The sequence below is a fragment of the Glandiceps talaboti genome, chromosome 11 (assembly GCF_964340395.1).
Source record: "Glandiceps talaboti chromosome 11, keGlaTala1.1, whole genome shotgun sequence".
Classification (NCBI taxonomy): domain Eukaryota; kingdom Metazoa; phylum Hemichordata; class Enteropneusta; family Spengelidae; genus Glandiceps; species Glandiceps talaboti.
In genome coordinates, this window is record NC_135559.1 from 12,956,597 (window position 1) to 12,971,661 (window position 15,065).

General features: G+C 37.9%; 2 protein-coding genes across 2 annotated transcripts; both read right to left on the reverse strand.

The window, feature by feature from the left end:
- Nucleotides 1-253: 253 nt before the first annotated feature.
- LOC144442463 (uncharacterized) lies at nucleotides 254-4,206 on the reverse strand. Its single transcript, XM_078131823.1, has 3 exons — nucleotides 3,972-4,206; nucleotides 3,590-3,742; nucleotides 254-1,130 (listed from the first exon to the last, which is right to left on the reverse strand). The coding sequence occupies exons 1-3, from the start codon at nucleotides 4,090-4,092 to the stop codon at nucleotides 634-636; spliced, it is 771 nt and encodes a 256-aa protein (XP_077987949.1). The 5' UTR covers nucleotides 4,093-4,206; the 3' UTR covers nucleotides 254-633.
- LOC144442462 (uncharacterized) lies at nucleotides 4,095-12,968 on the reverse strand. The gene is made up of 7 exons (XM_078131822.1): nucleotides 12,559-12,968; nucleotides 11,529-11,654; nucleotides 8,543-8,656; nucleotides 7,139-7,255; nucleotides 5,659-5,766; nucleotides 4,570-4,870; nucleotides 4,095-4,274 (listed from the first exon to the last, which is right to left on the reverse strand). Exons 1-7 carry the CDS (start codon nucleotides 12,620-12,622, stop codon nucleotides 4,244-4,246), a joined length of 861 nt encoding a protein of 286 aa, XP_077987948.1. The 5' UTR covers nucleotides 12,623-12,968; the 3' UTR covers nucleotides 4,095-4,243.
- Nucleotides 12,969-15,065: the final 2,097 nt, after the last annotated feature.

Sequence of the window (15,065 nt, forward strand, 5' to 3'; positions counted from 1 at the left end):
TAGTTCTACAGGTATTGTCAGCCAAGTTTCCATCAAAATAAAAAAAATGATAACGAAATATTGTTTTATAAAGTTTAATTAATATCTTCTCAAATTTTCGCTACAAAACATATCTAACATATATACATATTTCTTTAAATGTGCAGTTACACACAATTTACATTTTTTTTATTATAACATACATTAATTTCATCCTAAATTTTATATCATGGTATACCTCTGGATATTGCAATATTTTAGTCTTTTTTTTTTTTTTTTACATCCGTTGTCATTCAGTATTCTATGATGTACCATCGACAGTAAACATTGTTAAAGAAGATATTCTAAGATTTCTTGATTTTTGTAATATTTTGAATCAAAAAGGGTTTCTAAATTGCACTATCATCAATTATCATAATAATTCAACTAGTATAAGTTATAAATTGAGATCATAATACTGATTCAATGTCATTTTCTAAATGATTTCATTCTACTATGAATACATATAGCGGCGGTTGTGAATAAGCCTCGTTCGCATGGTGGATGACGTCACATGCATATTATCTGTAAGGTTCAATAGGCCTTGCAGTGGACAGAATAATGATACACGCAACACATAGGATATCGTTAAATCTCACGAGAGTGGATGAGAGTTCAAGGTCCATTCTTTCCATGTGGTAATTTCTTCTCTATTGCATCTGTTAACTTATCAAGGAGAGCCAGTTCTTTTTGTCTGATTACGTCATCGTCCGCATTTTCAGGTACACTGTCGAGTCGTTTTTTGTGATGTCGTTCTGGGTCTTCTGTCACCTTGATATCGCTAACACCTGTTGCATTCGTTGGATTTTGGTTCTCGTAATCGTCTTCTTGCGCGTTGTTCTTCTTAGGAAGTTCTTTCATGAGATGTTTCTCTGTACCCTCAGTTGGTACTGCAACGTCACCGATGTCGTAAGAATTTTTCCGATTCTTACGCCATTTTGATCTATGTCTTGCCCCGTCTGCTTCATCAAGAGAAACCGCACCCTCCTTGCTCTGGTGTTGTTCCCTAACTACGTATCTGTCTGCATTCTGATCCTTCTTCGAAGTTCCAGCTTTTCTGAAATCTCGGTGTCCACGAAGCGTTGGTATTTCATTCCCAGGGTCTTTCGAGTCTGTAAATGTCATCATGATATAACACAATAGCTTATTACGACGTACACTCATGGTTTGGTCGAAGGTTTGTACCTCAAAGGTGTAATTTGCATATATGCTAATTACGACATAATTAGATATTATTCCAAAATAGTTTTGTTTAGTCCAGACGAGGAAAATTGTGATCTAAGAAGCTGTCTTACCACGACTCGTGGACGAGTAGTGATAAAACTCTGCGGTCACAAATATTTTCCCGCTGAATGAAGAAAATCAATAATATAATATACTCTACAAGTAAAATTTTATGAAAATAGCAAAAAATATTAGCTATTTTGAAAGTTGTGACTCACATTTCGAGCACCGCAGAACCAGTTATGTAGACGCGTGTTGTCGTGACGTAGAATGACCAGGGTATAAATCCAATTTAATTCTATGACAATTATTTTGAAATTATATGAAAATACAGTGACTTTAAGTATAGTGGCCATGATGTTGTGATGAACATTAATTACACCTACATTCAGTGATTTCGAAAAACAACATTATTTGTGAAACTTTACGATGGACATTTCGCATATTTTGCTTTTTTAACAGCAAATTAATTTATCTGCATTCGAAAATAATGAATGCTTCAGATCTTGCTGCCATTTCTTCATATTACAAGCGGCAGATAATGATATAAAAGTCAATAATGTCATCTGTAATCAATCTGATTAAAATCCGATGTAGTGTATGTAACGAGCGCTCACAGAAGAACAAACGACATTAAACGTAACAGCCAAAAAGAAATCGCGACGTGTACACTACATCGGATTTTAATCTGATTGATCTGTAATATACATGGCAGAAGACCGTATGCACTGTACTACTTATTCTTCTAGATAGGCCAGCTGCTTCTGACACCACAGACCATGACACATTCATCTGAAGACTTTCAAACCTTGACATCACAGGAATGCCATTAATGGTTTATACCATACCTGAGGAACCGACACCAGTCTATCTCCACATCAAACAGTGTCTCCAAATTTACAATACGGCATAACCCGGAGTGCTCTGTGCTAGGATCATTGCTATTCTGCATTTGAATTACCTCCACTTGCCAAACTTATCTGACGTCATACATGACCTGACCTTTCACCTACTAGTATATGTAGATGTGCTATGACAATTGGCTCTCTACCAATACAAATCTGACTGACACATCCATGCAACTGTTACAAGGATGGAAACCACTGCTTGGGATTTCAAATTGTGGTGACACGAAACAAACTTCAAGTCAGCGATGGCAGAACTGAAGTACTACTCATAAAGTTTTACAATGCACTTTAAACTGGTTTAACCAATGAACCGACATAGGAGTGGGGTGGGATGGGGTGGGGTTGCAGCTGTCACACGCATACGATCAGGTCCTCAATTCCGAAGCGTTGGACAAAAATCACCCGACGCCATTAACACCTGGCGAAAACATTCACTCCGCTGAAGAAGTCAGAAATATTTGCGCAAGGTAACATTTCCTGCTTGTGATAAAATAACCTTTATATATCATGAAACAAATCTCTTTGGCTCTGGTTTAACCAGTTCTGCTACCTCGTCCCTTTGACCATATAAACGTTCTGATTATGTTCTGTTAATTATGCACACAATTTTCGATGACCAACAACACAATTTTGGAAGGCAAGCATGACTAGTAATTTAATCTTTAAAGATCTCCGGATAATCTGTCCTATTCGTCACTATCTGACAAAGAAAGGACTTATAAGAAAGAAAGACTGGTCCATGCTGTCATTTCGTCCAAACCTGATCATATGTAATGTCCCTTGTATGGTTTGTCACCCTTAAGGCATTACACATCTACAGCATACTCGAAAACACTGCAGCTTTGATATATTGCTTCACACATCAAGAAATCGAACCATGTAATACCTACTTACATTTGGTACAGTCCATTGCAGAATACACTTATTTCTTAGCAAGGACATTTTGAACGTTCACATTCAGTTTTCCTTGTTCAGTGCATTCGAAAATTAATGTGTACTTGAGGCAGTCACTTTATAATGGTTTATGATTGATTGATTGATTGATTGATCAATCGATCGATTGATTGATTGATTGATCAATCGATCGATTGATTGCTCGTTTGCTTGCTTGCTTGCTTGCTTGATTGATTGATTTCTCGATTGATTGATTGCTCGATTGGTTGATTGATTGATTGATTGAATGATTGCTTGCTTGAATGTGATTGATTGGTCGATTGATTGATTGTTCAATTGATTGATAGATAGATAGATAGATTATTGATTGATTGATTGATTGATTGATTGATTGATTGATTGATTGATTGATTATTAATTTATTGACTGCTTGCTTCACCACTTCGCCACTTCTATAACAAAGCTATTTTTTCATCACGACTTGCACTTCTTAAAACATATGCAAATCTGTACATTTTCATAGCTATTTACACATCGTTGCTTACCATTCCTTCTCGACTTCCAACAGAGGGCAGCCACCAGCATCGAAACCACTAAACATACAAGAAACGCAACTAGAAGAAAGTATGTAAGAACACTTGTTGGTTTGGGAGTTGGAAGAGAATAAACCGTCGTTGATGGCGCTGTTGTTGGATAACCTGTGGACGAAACAGATAAACAAAGAGATTTAGTTAGAGAAATAAGTTAGAAAAGTTAGGTCTTGCTACCGTACTAAAATCTGTCAACTATAATTTCACGGGTTAAATTGGTCACCATAGCAACACTAGTCTTCCAATACGCATGTCCGGATGACGTATTTTTGTTTGTTGACAAATCACTTTGTGACGAATCTCGCCAAACAATGTCTTTGTTCAACATATGACTCACCAGGGCTTGTCATTATTTGTAACGGTCCAACCGTGCACTTTTTGGGTTGGTCGAACATTGAGTGGTTTGAGGTACACGTATACAGCGCCCCCTGTAGTTCAGTTGTAACGCTGAGTTTCATCTCTCGTCTTTGCACTGCCTCACTAGTAAATTGGTCTATCCCAATAGATTTATCTTCGCTGGACCATTCAAGAGTTGGTGGAGGGGATCCGCCCCTAGATTCACATACGAGGGACACAACGTCCCCGACGATAAGGTATTGGTGAGATGTGCTACAGAGTGGGTAACCTGCTTCTGGAGCAACTGGAAATGAATAGAATTGTATTTTATAAAAATACTATAATATTGGTTAGAATCTTAGAACTAACATAACTTCTACCTTCCTTCAATTTCTTAGCATTTACATGTAAACCGCGAATTGTGACTACGCTATATGTGCTGATGTGACGGACTGACGAGTCCGATTTATCTAACGTCTCAATGAGGTCCGCAAAAAATCATAAACTTGCCTGAAAACATGATATGGTTATCGATAAGCTGTAAACTAGTAAACGCATGCGCACTTTTAACAATTATCCGTTGTAAAGAGTACACTCACTGCGGTATTGTGTAGGTTTCTACGCTGCATGTCCTCTGTTTGATGTACTTTATATGTGCACTTGAACATGTGAAGGTGGCACCTATGTGCTCCTGAGTAAGGGACACGTTACTAGTAACTTCAATAACATCGCCAGTCGTTGCTATGGACGACACAAGTTGTAAATCACCCCAACTCCACTCAAGGGTTGGTAATGGGTTTCCTCCCTTTGATTGGCATGTTAGAATCATGGTTGTATCATTGGTCAGTGGTCCAGAGACCGAACACATTGGATAGCCGTAATCTGGTGATGTGACGTTACCTGTTGACGGTAAATGTCGTAAAACATTGTTAATTATGAATGTAAGAAATGCAGTCATGACCGATTTTAAAGTTATAAACAAATCTCCCCTTCCTGCATTTCTCAGCATGTGTCTCTGTTTATGTCCTGTTTGTTCTCCGTATTCGTCTCTCTCTCTCTCTCTCTCTCTCTCTCTCTCTCTCTCTCTCTCTCTCTCTCTCTCTCTCTCTCTCTCTCTCTCTCTCTCTCTCTCTCTCTCTCTCTCTCTCTCTCTCTCTCTCTCTCTCTCTCTCTCTCTCTCTCTCTCTCTCTCTCTCTCTCTCTCTCTCTCTCTCTCTCTCTCTCACTCTCACTCTCTCTCTCACTCTCACTCTCTCTCTCCGTCTCCCTCCCTCCCTCTCTCTCTCTCCTCTCTCTCTCTCCGTTTCCCTCCCCCCTCTCTCTCTCTCCTCTCTCTCCTCTCCTCTCTCTCTCTCTCTCTCTCCTCTCAATCTCTCTCTCCTCTCTCTCACTCTCTCCGTCTCCCTCCCTCCCCCCTCCCTCTCTCCTCTCTCTCTCACTCTCTCTCTCCCCCTCTCACTCTCCCATTGTCTCTCTCTCTCTCTCTCCGACTCACACACACACACACACACACTCTCTCTCTCTCTCTCTCCGTCTCCGTCTCTCTCTCTCTCTCTCTCTCTTCTCTCTCTCTCTCTCTCTCTCTCTCTCTCTCTCTCTCTCTCTCCCTCGTGTGTACTCGAAACGTCACTATTTTTACGCTGACGTGTCGACAAAATAATATGGCATGATGGTAAAATGGTACGTACCACAGTTGCTTTCATCAAAGTTGTCTCCACAGTCGTTAAAATCATCACAAAACCATGTAGAGGATACACACATGCCATTGGGACATTTTCTTTCTCCATCCGCACATCCTAAAATCAAAAAGTTTGCAATAAGTCTAAAACTAAAATTGTGTAAACTGTAAATCCGATCGAGACCCTTCGTTTCGTTAAATTCGGGTATGTCCTCTCATGGAAGTGCCACCCACTTCTACGGTCCTCTCAGCTCAACACTCTTGAAGGCACGTAGCCGAACTCAACCAAGCGAACGGTCCAGATGACGCCTGTATTTACTTTTGAGGAAATTTGTCAAGACAGGTGCATTTGAAATTTATGATGTACTTTGTATTTCAAACCTCAAACCACAAACTCAGACAACCACTTTTGACTGTTAGAGTTTCTATGGAGATGGGGTCGATATCGTCCCGCATCGTTTGTTAGCAACACCTCGTCTCGTAGGTACATTTAGTGTGGACTCAAACCACCACTTTGGTGGTCTGAGTTTAACCGTACAGTAGCGGCCATATCGTATCTGTTTACGATTGAATTTTCAACATTTTTTCTCCTTTTCTCCAGTATCAGATTTCGTCTCAGTAAACATATCGATTCAGTGAAGCAACACCTGCCACGAATGACTGATATCAAAACGTTCAACATGCTTCGGTCTCGTGCATCTCAGAAATATCAAAGTTACTACATATACATATACATATAAATATACATATACATATACATATACATATACAATATACATATACATATACATATACAATATACATATACATATACATATACATATACATATACATATACATATACATATACAATATACATATACATATACAATATACATATACATATACATATACATATACATATACATATAAATATACATATAAATATACATATACATATACATATAAATATACATATACAAAAATAATAAACACCCCAGACTGGGCTATACGGCTAAGTCTGTTTGAATCATCAAAACACGTGAAAGATTAAAGTGGTCATATGGACGAGGATTTGGTATTTATTTTTGGATATTCAATTTCTAAAACAATTTTACCATGGCTTGACTTGAAAAAGACTTGAAAAATCAATGTGAAAGAACACTGATATACCAAGAACTTGAAGTCTGTTTATAACTCAATATATCACAAAAAGCTAAAAAACATGTCAAAAGTTTGTTATTGTACCTACAGTAGCAGACAGTTTACACATTTACTAATCTTCTATAAATAGAGTTGCAAATAAGGACTTGACATAATGTTATTCCACATTGCTTTTTCAAGTAGGAAGTCGTGATAAAATAGTTTTAGATGTAAAAATCCAAAATAAATATCAACTCCTCATCCATATGGCCATTTCAACAGGTAGGTAGTTGACTAAACCGAATATCATCAATTCAAGTCATCATATTTTTATCATCACCTGGTCGCCGCAATCCATGTCAACTTACCGTTACAAGTGACGTTGGTTTCGTCCGTGTTGTCCCCGCAATCATTCATTCCATCACAGACCCACAATTCATCGATACATACACCATTATCACAGCTAAATTCACCAGATTTACACTCTGAAAAGGATCAAAATTGCATGACGTCATAAATGAAGTAAGATCGTATAGTCTGTATTGAATTAACGAAAACGACAAGTATTTGGAAATGGTAAGAAGTAAAATCGAGAGGGTCAACAATAGTATAGATTCGAGCTCAAATTTACTTAATGCAATAGTTGAAAATTGTTGTGACGAGATACTGCTAATGAACAACATGGAATAAATACCATTTTCTACTCAGTGTTTGCTCCTTTTTTGACCACTTCAGAACCCAGTAGAATCTATTTTGAGCCACCTAGTGAACGCAACTTCCTAAATCTATTGAAATCTGATGACATCTGACGAAGGTTAGGAAACTGCGTAAGGAAGTACACGAACATATTTGAGTATTGTACCTGTCAATGTGTTTAAACTTTTTTTTTGTACATTGTATAATGGGTCGATGACCTAAATAAAGACCACTATAAACATGTATATTAACAACACGGGGTGCCTTGAATATCTTATATCGACCCATCTCCATGGAAACTGTGAAAAAATACACAGGCACGTATCATTATAAATCCATTTACAGTTAACCGTTGTACAAATCATATAATGGCTGAGGATACAGACAAGCACTAGTGCCCTGATACATGTTCTAAATAAATAACGAATGGCGGTATGTATTTGTATTGCTGGTAAAAGTGTTCTTCTTCTTACTATCGATTCAGCTATAACTCTGAACACGTGACTATCTCACAAAGACAAATGAACGAACACATATTCTATACAATTAGTACATTGAAAGAGATTTTGATTTTGATACTTGAGCGAGTCTATTATGCTGTGGAGTCTTTCGTGAAGTAGCTGATATAACAACAGGGAACAGGACGAATAAATGATTTTGTTCTCGTGATTTTCCGGATTTCTAATATTGTTTTCATATTATACACGTCCTTTTGGAGTTGCTCCCCTTTCCGTGTACTTCTATTAGTCGGATCAGCAGATGTTTACCCTCACTGCGCAATGTGCCTGTGAGTGTGTTCTAGGATTAGCAATGTACTAATTACTGCAAAGCTGGTAAACTCTAATAAGACAGTGACAAAGTAGGAAATAGACAAAAAGAGTGAGAGGAATGAATAGTTATGATGGCAATATTGAAACTGTATTTGAAATATACAGAAATATATATATATAAGAAGACAATATTAGAAATCCGGAAAATCGCAAGAACAAAATCATTTATTCGTCCTGTTCCCTGTGGTATAACTGTATTTATGTGTGTGTTTTTTTCAGTCTGAGATGAATATTAAAGTTCCTCACCACAGTCCATCTCGTCAGCGCCATCCATACAATCCTTTATTCCATCACACTGTTCTCCTCCAGGAACACAGACTCCCTCTACGGTACATCGAAAATATCCATCAGGACATTCCACTGTAATAAACAAAAATGTAATTGAAGATTTGGACATGATCAGATACTGTTTTATAATTATACACAAACTTTTGTTTTAATATGTCCTGGAACACCCTTTCAAGAGAGGTACCCTTTTTGTTGAGAGCGCGTCTCTTTTTGACTAGAGTCACCTTTTTTGGTTGGGAACCCCTCATTTTGATAGAGCACGCCTCTTGGTCCTTTGTTTTCTCTTTTTACGTTGTTGGTGAGAGCCATTGAGATACTGGGACCTACAACGTTATTTCCATAAGTTGATGAGTCGTTTCGTAACGTACTCTGGAAAGCTGCGACATTTTGCAAAACACACACCCACCCTATCTATCTACACCGTCGAAGAGAATTGCTGTTCAAGTACTTTTGGAGCATACCTACTTACCTATACCTACCTACCTACCTACCTGCCTACCAACCTACCAACCTACCATATCGCAATTGCTTTTCAATACATTTGGTACTGTTTAGCGACCGTATATTTTGATACAGGTAAAAGTCCCCAGTGTCGTCAAATAACCAGGCCTTTTTGCGGCAGCTGTGTTCAACACACGTCGCCAGGGGATACATGGATTGCGAAAATTAGACTTATTTGTTATATTATAGTATCTTAAGAACAATACAATAATCCAATATATGTCATTTTCTTTCATCTACATCTCAAACTTCGAAACTCGAAAAAATGTGACTGAAAAGTAAAACTGTATATAAAACACATTGTGAAGTTTTCGAGACCCCATATTTATAGCAGTTGATCTGCCACAAGCTCTGGGGATGTCGTAATCTATGTTTGACGGTAACTTTGAGAAGGAAAAAAGAAGAACACAAAAGAAACAGAACTAAAACACAAACATGCCTCTAGACTGGTCTGTGGAATGTATTAGAATTAACCGCGATGTAAAATCAGTGCAATATGTATAGATGTATTCACGTGTAAAGAGATAGTTCCCAACTGTGATCAATATATGTTTGTTGTTATGTTGGTACATTGTCTGATAAATGCATTACCCATTCCTTAGAGAAACACATCATTGCGTGACACTGTTCCTTTTTTTTGGAGAATAGGGCGATTGTTTGTTACATTTCGGGTCGTGACCTTTGATGCAGACGACAATGCAGGGCCAACAGTACATAGCGTGCAATGAACACTTAATAAGTGAAGTAGCCCAAGATGTCAAATGATGTCATACATACGTCATATGACAATATGTAATGCGACTGTGTGTTTTGACAACTCCGTGGATACATTTTACTACACTCATTTGTAACCAACCGTTCAAGACACAGGGACACGCATTATTGTTTAGATTATTCTTTTCCAAAGGAAAATATCACAAGAATCCCGCAACTACAAATGTGTCAAGTTTACGCTCTATACTAGTATATAAGGAAAACAACGATCTAAGAAATATTACACGCCCCTGTGGTTCAAGATGACACTGATGTACAATCGCATAAACAAATCAGTAGGTAAAGCAAATAAGTAGGATATCACTATCAGACCAAAGTCACTTTATAATAGAAGAACTAAACTAACGAATTATCTTACAGATATCGCGGCGGACACAACTGTGTGTAATATCCGGTCCTACTTCACATGTTCTTACATTAATTTTGAAATATGACCCCCCCCCCCCCCCGTTCTTGCGAACACGTATCTTAACTAGCCTAAGAATAATGTAAATTTTCTAGATTCGACGGATTGATACTGTTTTGATTAAAATTACGTCAGATAATTGGAAAAAAATGACAAAAACGACGTGGTCGTCCCAGGGGGGGAGGGAGGTTGGTTTGTTAGTTGGTTGGCCAATTGTTTTAATAGTTCACCTCGTTAGTCTCAGTCTTAGTTGGCTTTTTTATCAAAATATTAAAAGAAAACATGAGCAACTTCTCGTAAATTGAGAATGAATGTTTATATCTTCTTTTCAACGTTCCCGTTTATTTTCACTGCCAGGACTACTGATTACTACATTGACTAGTCTAACCTATGTCACACAGTATGAGATCAAGGATTACAACCTTCAACAAATATGTTGAACTATACTTGTATCGTGTTCCCCTGTGGGTGTCAGGTTCACCCATGGTATGATATATATATTTACAATGTTAATTTTACTTTTTTGAAGAAACGCTGAAATATGACTTTTCTTTGATTATTTGCTTGAATGTTTTACTTTAGTGAGACCGTTTAGGGTTCTTTGAACGGCGATGCCATCGTGTGTGTCCGTGTGGCCTATTAAAAGTCTAAAATAACTTCTTGATCATGATTGTGTTGACACAGGTACATGTAATGCATGACTGGTTATCAAGTAGCTGTATTTTTAACTATATATACCGTCGTTATATTGGCTTCCAAATCGACGAATTTGTTTTGCAGCCAGAGGTTTGATACAGTAACTTTGCTGCCTTGTATGGAATTTGAATTCGGTTATACTCGCAAGCCAGGCGGTAATGTTGCCGCTCTCTCCAAACCGTTCTGAGTACTTTTACCGCAAAGAGGGTTTTGGTTTTATGACGATGAGCTCTGGTTTGTCGGAAACAAACAAACAAACGAACAAACGTTAACTTTATCCTTAGCTCATTTACCTTGAAAAAATTGACACAAGTACTTTCTCACTCATTGCACATACATCGTGGCAATGTAACCATTACAATTTACCACAATGTTAACAATAATAAGATCATCCCTATGATATACTAAGATTAGAAATTACACTTTGATATTCACATTGAGTTTGACCTTACTTCAGTATGACCTCTGAGAAGGTATCGCATGACAGAGTCAGGTTTCGATCTTGGAAGAGAATCCGCGAACTCCCCACAAGTCATCCTGTACTGTAACCATGGTAACTATACTTACAGATTCCATTTTCACAGTTGTTTTCATCTGAGTTGTCTTGACAGTCCGACATTCCATCACACAACCAATCAGTTGATAAACACCCACTGTCATCGTCACAGGTGAATTCATAGTATTTACATTGACCTGTCGTGATGGGTCAAGAAAAGAAAACAAATAGGTGATATTGTAACCATTATGAAAAATGTTGAGTCACTGTAGTAATATATTCTCTCTCTCTCTCTCTCTCTCTCTCTCTCTCTCTCTCTCTCTCTCTCTCTCTCTCTCTCTCTCTCTCTCTCTCTCTCTCTCTCCCTCTCTCGCTCTAGAAATCCCCGCAAAATGTGTATTGAGTAGGCAGTGCAATGTGTCAATGTGACGTCCCTTGCGTATATTTTAGTAAGACCATATCAAATGCTACGAACTAGAATACATATTACGGTTTTGGTCTTAATTAAGGCGGTGACGTCATTCTGACGAATATAAATAATGTAATCTTTCTGTGTAATTTTATTTTCAGCTATGCACGTAAATGTTTTCTTAGCACAGATCTGTACATATGAAAACGGAAAAGCCAATTGTCTGCTTTGAGCAAATAATCACCTCTTTCAAAGACACGCATAACAATGGTGATTGTTTAGCCTTCGTTGACACATTGATGTATTAGGGGGAGACATCCATAGTTGACATAATACCGACAGTGTTCACTAAAGGCTTACTTTAATAGTCAGCTGTCACTCCTTTACCGTGGTTGAGACATACTAATTTAAGTTGTTCAACAACACGATTTGTTATTCTGCTTTTGCCTTCGTCCCTATCCAGACGCTTGCTAACAATGTCCCAGAACCCCAGAACAGGTTAAAGATTTTCTAGCTTGTGTACTTCCCAGAAAGTAACGTTGTTAAAATGTTGCGTACAATATTAATTGCAGTTATGTGCGGCCATTACCCTTAGGGCGTTGTTCGCAAAGGAGTAGCGTGTTTTAAGGCGAGGTTATCTTCACCGTGAATAATACCTTTGACACCATTCCTTCATTGTCAGTTCTACTTACCGTGTACACTTAGGACAACTCCTAGGATTTGAAAGAGAAGTCTAATCCACGATCGCTTACACATATTGTTGCTTGCCAGTGTACCTTCATAAGATGATTACAAGCCTGTGGCCATGTGGTAAAACGCCTGTGGTAAAACGCCGAGGTGAAACGTCAGAAACCTTCGAGATCACAAAGCTATTGTACCTTCATATATTTCCATGCATGTACGTGACGAGAATGTCAATTATATTCAAGACGACGGTAAGAAATCAAGAACGAAGAACTGTCAGTTGTCCCCGAACATTCTAAAGAGTGTATGAAAGGTCGATGCAGACTTCTACTCGATATGGACTTGCATTCAAGGCTTTCAATCGTCGAGTCGTTTCCTACGTCCTGCAGTTATTGGATCCTGATCACACTCACCACTGACTTCCCCTCTTTTGTGACCCCTGACCCCTATGACCTAGGCGTCATACTATTGGTGGTGGACAGTACTCAGTGTTCATAGGATCGTGTGATGTTATTTTGTGTATTCTATAGACGTCGGAGAGTGTATGGTTTAACGATAGGCAGTGGTCCTATCTTCGTCATTTTATTTGTATACATTTATATTATATTATATATGGGGCTTCCTTTCAATTTATGGCACTTGTCAGAAATCACATTCAAAGAATACAAAATATTCCGTATGTCACTATTATGATTTTAAAGCACGACCATCGTGATTGTATTGTTTGTGTGAGGGGTGGGGGGGGAGTGGGGATGGATGGGCCCGCCTAATCTGTCTGCCTAATCTGCCTGCACACCCGTGTTCATGTTGACAAACTGCTCGTATCCTGCATCTTAAAAAGGTCATGCATCAAGTTTCATATAATTTGGTATGTATGTTGATGATAACAAAGGGTAGAGTTACAACAACTTTTACGAGAGGCATTCAGCTTTAAGATCTGGTTAACATTCAATATGTAAAGGTCGTTTCCTGTTATTTTCACTCGATCTTTGGTGACCCTAAAACGAATGACAACCCGTATGACGGAAAACGAACTTATGACAGCAAATCCAGTATGTAAATAGTGGAATGACACCCTTTTAAACATTCAGTTAGTTGAAGGACACCCTCTGCACTGTAAAACGAGTGGTCGATCTTTGTAACCTATTTCCGAAATACATACGCACGCACGCACGCACGCACGCACGCACATACATACATACATACATACATACATACATACATACATACATACATACATACATACATACATACATACATACATACATACATACATACATACATACATACATACATCCATACATCCATACATACATACATACATACATACGCACATACGCACATACATACATACATACATACATACATACATACATACATACATACGCACATACATACATACGCACGCACGCACGCGCGCACACACACACGCACATACACACACATGCACACATACATACATACATACATACATACATACATACATACATGCATGCATGCACGCACGCACGCACGCACGCACGCACACACACACACACATACATACATACATACATACATACATACATACATACACACATACATGCAAATAACGGTAGTCGTCTTTTCAAAAAATGTTTCTGTTTATTTTACAAATATACAGAGGAAATGTACTATCTACAAAATGTACAAGATTATCGTACAAATGTTGCTGTCTCAACAAACATACTTTTTTACTATTTTTACGTCACCATGTCAGCTGATATGAAAATGTTGTGTTCAATGATTGCATAATAATGGATTGACAAAAAGGACAATGTGATAACGCTTCTTATGTATGTACATTAAACCTGACATTACATACTGCCAAAAATTGCCAAAATGAGAGATACCAGTAACAATGTATAACTTGCAGTAATCAAGTGGGTGTTGGAGTTGGAATTCGAGTAGGCGAAAAGTCACATATCGTAAACACTTCTGTGATTTAGTCGGTGGTGGCGCTATTCAAGAACACAGTGTTTGATTATAACAGCTGGGTGGGAATTCGATTCGTGCCTTCTATGACGTCACAATAGTCTTCTGGTATTGCTAGTAGGGACATTTTTTATACGTAAAACAATTACGTCATCAAATTTTTATAAGTATATCTTAACACCAAGGTTGAGTTCAGTCAATAGGGAATTTGCAAACCCGCCATGTGGAATATTGCATCATGGGAAATGTGATAATAAATACTAAGCATTTTACACTTTAAGCTTGACCACCCCCAAGAGGTTGCTATATGGATGCAATGTTTCACACGAGCTAGATCTCGTGAGATCTACCGCGAGACGAAAATCGGCTTATTACAAATTATGTACACTACACATAAACTTACTGACACGATACGAAAATAAATGGTCAAAATAAAACACAAAAGTCTACAAATAAAAAAGAAAGAAGTATAACATAACGTATATAAGATGATATAATTTTACAACTCATTTAGGTGGTCAGCTTACAAACGATTGGTGGATAATGTAAATAGGAATGCATA

What these genes read in the sequence shown, in the direction of transcription:
- LOC144442462 (XM_078131822.1), bottom strand. Translation starts at nt 12,622, where the DNA reads ATGTGTAAGCGATCGTGGATTAGACTTCTCTTTCAAATCCTAGGAGTT. An exon ending in CGCTGACGAGATGGACTGTG is followed by an intron (nt 7,256 to 8,542) that starts GTGAGGAACTTT and finishes GATCCTTTTCAG; the next exon opens with AGTGTAAATCTGGTGAATTT. An exon ending in AACCAACGTCACTTGTAACG is followed by an intron (nt 5,767 to 7,138) that starts GTAAGTTGACAT and finishes TTTTGATTTTAG; the next exon opens with GATGTGCGGATGGAGAAAGA.
- LOC144442463 (XM_078131823.1), bottom strand. Translation starts at nt 4,092, where the DNA reads ATGAAACTCAGCGTTACAACTGAACTACAGGGGGCGCTGTATACGTGT. An exon ending in ACAAATAATGACAAGCCCTG is followed by an intron (nt 3,743 to 3,971) that starts GTGAGTCATATG and finishes TTTCGTCCACAG; the next exon opens with GTTATCCAACAACAGCGCCA. An exon ending in TTGGAAGTCGAGAAGGAATG is followed by an intron (nt 1,131 to 3,589) that starts GTAAGCAACGAT and finishes TGACATTTACAG; the next exon opens with ACTCGAAAGACCCTGGGAAT.